We start from the raw sequence: 6,000 nt of genomic DNA, 5'->3' as shown, positions 1-6,000 counted from the left end.
TATGTGGAATTCTGTTCAATATTACCTGACTATCCAAAAGATATTACTAATATTCATGGGTAAGTTCTTGCAACTAACACTGAAGAAGAAGTATTACCCCTGAAGCCTGAATTAAACTGAGTAATTGACTGATAAGCTAAAAGAAGTGTCATAATTGTCTTATGAATCAGCGGAAAAGGCAGGAAGTGATCTATTTTGTATCCTCCTGAACTTGCATAGGAGTTTGTTTACATAAAACTATAGTTACCCTTGTTGGTGTTCAGCCAGGGCATGAGAGGTAATACTACCTCTGCTTTTAAGAAAAGAGAAGCTTTATGTCATGCATCAGGGCAGAGTAAGATTTAGTTGCTTATATTAATCCTGCAATACCTCTGCTGAACATGGGAAATATAACTAGAAAAATGAGCTTTTAAAATCATAGCTGAATGGATAGGAAGATCACAGAGCATTTACTTGGTCCTTCCTCAAGTTTCTATTGGCATAATTACAATAATAAAACCTAAAACACAGTTACACTGAAACTGATGACATAGTTCTGCAGAGCAGGTAACACATGTAATTTTATGAACAGTAACATGCTGCGACTTACTGAGAAACTTCCACTAAATCCTCCTGCCCTTCACCACATGATATACCCAGATTTCTGGGAAAGGAATAAAACAGAACATGTTTTTGCATTTCCATTTATGAGCAACAGACACACATATACACAGACGTGCTCTTTCTTACTAATGTAATCAAAGGAAACAAAAATTGAAGAAATTTATGGTGTACCTGCTTAGTGGAAGTACACATTTCCTCTACCTTACACTAAATAGCTGGTTTCAGGTATTTGAATTTAAGAAGAATAAAAGTTTCTGTAGACCTGGGGATGCTGTCTGATAAAAAATTATGTTATCTTAAGAATGCATATTATGGATTTCATGAAGTGTATCAGTGTTGTATAATAAAGTAATCTGTAAATGTTTGTACATTTGTGTACATAAACTTCGGTGCACTGTTATATTCCACCAGGGGCTCAGGGGGAGGGGGAAGAAGAACTGAAAGCTGCTTTTCAGAAATATCTGTGTGCACTGCTTGCATAATATTTGTAAGGGTAGATTTGCTGCATCTAGGAAAAAGTCAGTCTTAGCCAGATGCCAAAAACCCACTCCATTATTCCTTTCAGGCCTTGGGAGAATTTTAAAAAGGAGCTCAAATGAACCGATTCCAGCACACCATTTGAATGGGTTAGTATGTTTGAAGATGCTAAGAAAGGCATGCATCAGCAGTATTATTTTACTTTGATTTTTACAAGTATACAGAACTAGTAGCTCATTTAAAATTGAAATACTGATAAAATGCTATCAAAATGTAGCATTTTATGCTTCTGCCTTTTAGAGCATCTTCTCCGGGTTTTAAGAGCCAGTTCTAAGTTGTCTATTATCTGTAAAACCTCCAGACTGTCTGCATATCAAACATTTAGTTAAGTACTCCCTTCCTTCCTATTCTTTTACCACTTACTCTGATCACATCATTTGTTATGATGTGATGGCCATTAGCTTGTCAGCTCCTTTCTTTTCTTAACTGAATGGATTTGCAGGCCAGAAAGGTTATTATGATCATCTAGCTTGACCTCCACAGCAATATAAGCCAAGAAATTTTAGAACGTGAACGTTGCTTTCAGGCCGCAATTTGGGGGATGACTTAGAGCCCAGGATTTAGAAAAAGATACTGAATCTTCATTTAGAAGCTGGGAGATACCTGGGGATATTATACCAAACACCACCTCTTGTGGCTGAAAGAAAAGGATCTTGTGCTTATTCTGAATCAGTATAATTTCACCTGCCAGTTACTGGTTCTCACCGTTGTCTTACCTGACAGATTAAAGACACTTCTAATATTTGGAATTTTCTTCTCTTACAAATGCTAGCATGTTATGATCAAGCTTTTATATAAGCTAAACAGATGCTTCTTCAGTATCCCACTGCAAGGCAGATTTTCCTGGCTTTTCCACTTTGTCAGTTATTTGCATTAAAATGCAATACCCCTATTTCAGTAATAGTTTGGTGAATGCCATATATAACAACGTTATTACTACTTCTTAATATCCCTCTGCTTTTACATGCAAGATTTGTACCATAAGCATGACTCTTTGAGTTGTTCATAATCACACTATAACACCTCTGTAGTTTGACTTAAAAGTACTCATTGCACATAGATGCCTTTCCACTCACCTGTATTCAAATGAACAGTTCAGTAAGTCCCATTCTACCCACTGCAAAAAATAGCAGTCTCTGCTTCAAAAGTAACATCTCCCTATAAATATTTACGGCTGCATCTGTGTTATTAGTGATTATTTTGTTTTCTTTACGTAAGTTGATAGAGATTACGAATAGGATCGGGATAAAACCAAATCCTTTTTGTACTTTGCTAAACAAGTCTCCATATAATGATGATTTTCAAGATATAATCAACCTTTCAGAACTGCTGGGTAATTCTTTCTGTTCAGATAAATATATGCTGCAAGTTTTGTATAAGAATATTTTTAAATAGAATATGGCATAATGTCTTCACAGAAGCTCAAATCTATTACAGTTACCTTTCCTAGGTAAAATACTAATCTCATTAAACAACAGACCTAAATTCCAGCAAATCCTGCTGATATTAGAAATTCAGTAATTATTTAATTTCTACATGTGATTCTTATTCTTTCGTGATTTTGTCAAAGGTTCTCATCATGTTATTTTAGCCAAAATAACCTTTTGCTTTATATTTGTAATGGGCACCAAATCAGTTCTTCTCTTTCATTTCTGGAACACAGACAGATTTATTATTACCGTGAATAAGTCAGAATCCTATAAAATCCTGGGACGTTCCTTGGTTGGCCCTGAAAGTTTGAATGTTTTCACCTTTACTTGTTGCTATTTAGCATCTTTACTAAGTAATAACTGAATAAAACATCTGCAGTTATATCCATAAATTATTATTTCTTTTCCCAGGTTTCTATTAAATAAAGAAATGCTTTCGTACATCGGCACTGTTACTGAAAACTGTGTATTTCAAAGTAGGAGGGAAATGAGGCCACTGTCAAGATTTTCTCTTTGTTGATCCCGACATTTTAAAAAATGTATTCCCCTTGACATTTAGACAATAAGCCAAAACTTTTCGTTCATATATTTAGCTACAATTATTCATTCTCATTGCTTCACAACTGCTAATTTACCATTTCTGCTTATCAGCTTCCATATTTTTCCTTTTGTTTCATGCACGTAACAATTTTTGATTTCATTTTCTAACTGAATGCATTCAGCTGAAAAGAAACTTTGATGATTGTGGTAATGTCATCTTTTGGGTCTTCCTAAATAAACTACCATTTACCTATTTGATGTATTATTCCTACATGTCTCTAGCTATACAGGTATCAATCAGAGTTTTCTTCAGACTTGAAAGACTGTCCCTTTTCCAACAAAGCTGCATAATACATATGGGAAATATTTGTATATAGCAAATATAGTTAAATTAAGCTTTTTTAAGTTCAATAAACCATAAAATCAGTACACAAGATTATTTGGTCAGAATTGTCAGAATTTAAAGCACCTGAGTGCTCTGAAAATAGCATGGGTTTATTTTAGAAAATGATCATCTATTATTTATATAAAATCTAGGGCATGTTTACTTGTGAAGGTTTGAGATCTAGACGTATCCTACAGATTGAGATTGAAAAATATAATCCTAAAATAGCTCATTCTAGTTACCCTAGCTAAATGTTTACATAGCCACTCATCCAGTTCTGTATTCAGACAATCTGTGTCACCACTACCCAATTTTCTGATTTATCAGACTAAACATTGACTCACAAACACAGCAGGTCTTGGATTTGTGAAATCAGGACCTCGGGTTATCTTCAGTGAACGTGGCAAGTCTCCCTCTCTGCACATTCTGTCTTTCTTAAAGAAGGCATAAACTAATATGAACACTCAAGTTGTGACAGACATGCTACTAAAAAACCATAGCTCATGTATTTGAAAAAAAGAGCCTCTGATACAGGTCTTGAAAGTATCTGCAAAAAGATCCTTTACTGAAAAAAACTCCCTCGGTGTAAGCTACACATTTGTGTATTTGGACTTCTCATCTTGTCTTTCTGGAATAATTGCCTCAATTATCTGGAGTCTCATTAGTTACTGGTGCACCTGTGAAGCATCCAAAGAAGCACGCCCTTCCTCCAGCAGGCATTTCTTGCGTATGTAGTCTGAGACACAATCACTTTGTGATCAAGCCTCTGCTCTACCTTGCGCACAGCATTCCGTTGCTCCCTCCGTCAGTGGTAAACTGTATGTATCAGTGTCGAAAAGCAGTTTTAATTTATACAAAAAGACACCTGAGAAGGCAAAGGTGTGCAAGCCCTAATGCTGTCAAACGCTCCAAGCATTTAAACGCAGCCATAAAGTGTTTAATGCCTGCATACCTTCCCAATTTAACAGTACTGCTAACCAGTCTCTCAGGATTTCACTGTAATTGAAAAAACTCAAGCCTTGCACACATTCATGCAACTTCACTACAAATAGAAACAATTTGTGAGAAGAAAAACCGTACAAAGGAAAACCTCAAAACCAAAGTTTCACTGGAATGCAGGGGCAGCGCTGCTGACAAGATGCTTCTACAGTGGCGAAACGGCTCGCTCCGAACTGCGCCTGTTGTAGCTTCAACATCCATTTCCCAACTTTTTTACTTTCTCGCTATATCACGTGCTCATACAGGCCCGGGGACGTACGTGTGCAGATGTACAGGCGCAGGTATAAGCACAAGCAGAAGCCGCTGGCGCAGTGCACGGCGAGGGGGCAGCGCAGGGCACACGGCGGCGGGGCAAGGCACACGGCGGCGGGGCAGGGTCGCCCCTTAGCCCGCGCCGCTCGCGGCCGTGTATCCCCGGGCCGCGGAGGCAGCGATCACTGCTCCGGGCCGCGCTTTACCGGCGACTGGCATCGCTCGGGGCCGAACGGAGCCGCGCTCACCGCCGCGCCCCGCGGGACCCGAGAGGAGCACGGCGCCCCGCTGCCACCCCAGGGCCTGCTGCTGCCGCTGCCACCGCCACCCCCGGGGCGCTGCCGCGGCCGCCGCTGCCACCGCCTGCCCCAGCCCGCCCCGGCGGGGGCGGGGCCTGCCCGGCAAGGGCGGGAACTTCCGGCTCCAGCCGACCCCACCCCTCACCTTGGCCGGTGCGCGCTAAGCCAATGAGGGTGGGGAGTCGCGGCCGGGCAGGTAACCGGGCGCCCAATCGGAAAGGCGCCGCGGGAACAGGTAGGGGCGGGGCCTCGGCGTGCCGCGCGCGCGGCCCCGCCCCTGCGCACCGCTCGCGGCCGCGCCAATCGGCCTCCGCGGCGGCGCCCCGCTCCCCCCGCCCGGCGACGCGCGGCTGTGCGTGGAGGTTGGGGGCGCGGCGCGCGCCGGCTCCGCGGGGGAGGGGCTACCTGCCCGGAGCGGCACCGGCTGCGGCGCCCGCCGGCGGGGCTCGCCCCCTGCCCGCCCCCCGCCGCCTGAGGGGCCGCCCGGCGGCCGGGCCGTGAGGGCAGCGGGCGGCTCGGGCCGAGAGGCGCGGAGGCAGCCATGGCACTGGTGGCCCCGGAGACTCGGAAGTTCACGCGGGCGCTGAGCAAGCCCGGCACGGCGGCCGAGCTGCGGCAGAGCGTCTCCGAGGTGGTGCGCGGCTCCGTCCTGCTGGTGAGCACGGGGGCGGCCTGCCGGGGGCCCCGGCGGGGCTGCGGCCGCGGGGAGCCTCCGCCGGGGCCTCTCGGGGCTGCGGGGGGGGGGGCGCGGGCGCACGGCAGGCGGCGGCCCTGCGGGAGGAGACGGGCCCTTTGATCCCTCCCGGGCTGTCACAGCGGCGGGGGGAGAAGCGGCGCGGCCCCGTGCCGGGCTGGCGGCTCCTCGCCCGCCCGTGAGGCAGCGGCGGTGCGGGCGGGGTGAGGTGCGGGTGCAGCCGCAGCCGCGGGCGGGGCGGGGACGCTCCCAGCGGCAGCG

At 45.4% G+C, this 6,000-nt stretch overlaps 1 protein-coding gene across 4 annotated transcripts in view; it reads left to right on the top strand.

The window, feature by feature from the left end:
- The first annotated feature begins 5,234 nt into the window (after nucleotides 1–5,234).
- Nucleotides 5,235–6,000, top strand: part of DOCK9 (dedicator of cytokinesis 9) — a 127,629-nt gene continuing 126,863 nt past the window's right edge. For 2 of the 4 annotated variants that reach the window (XM_040584447.1, XM_040584444.1), the window contains exon 1: nucleotides 5,236–5,700. In XM_040584447.1, coding sequence (XP_040440381.1) covers nucleotides 5,587–5,700 — 114 coding nt within the window. In that variant the 5' untranslated portion in view covers nucleotides 5,236–5,586. Of the gene's footprint in view, nucleotides 5,701–6,000 lie in introns of all 4 variants that reach the window. The other 2 variants (XM_040584431.1, XM_040584442.1) reach the window with 2 other exon arrangements.

The sequence above is a fragment of the Falco naumanni genome, chromosome 2 (assembly GCF_017639655.2).
Source record: "Falco naumanni isolate bFalNau1 chromosome 2, bFalNau1.pat, whole genome shotgun sequence".
Taxonomy (NCBI): domain Eukaryota; kingdom Metazoa; phylum Chordata; class Aves; order Falconiformes; family Falconidae; genus Falco; species Falco naumanni.
Note: the sequence above shows the minus strand (reverse complement) of the source record. Positions and strands in the feature narration are given on the sequence as shown.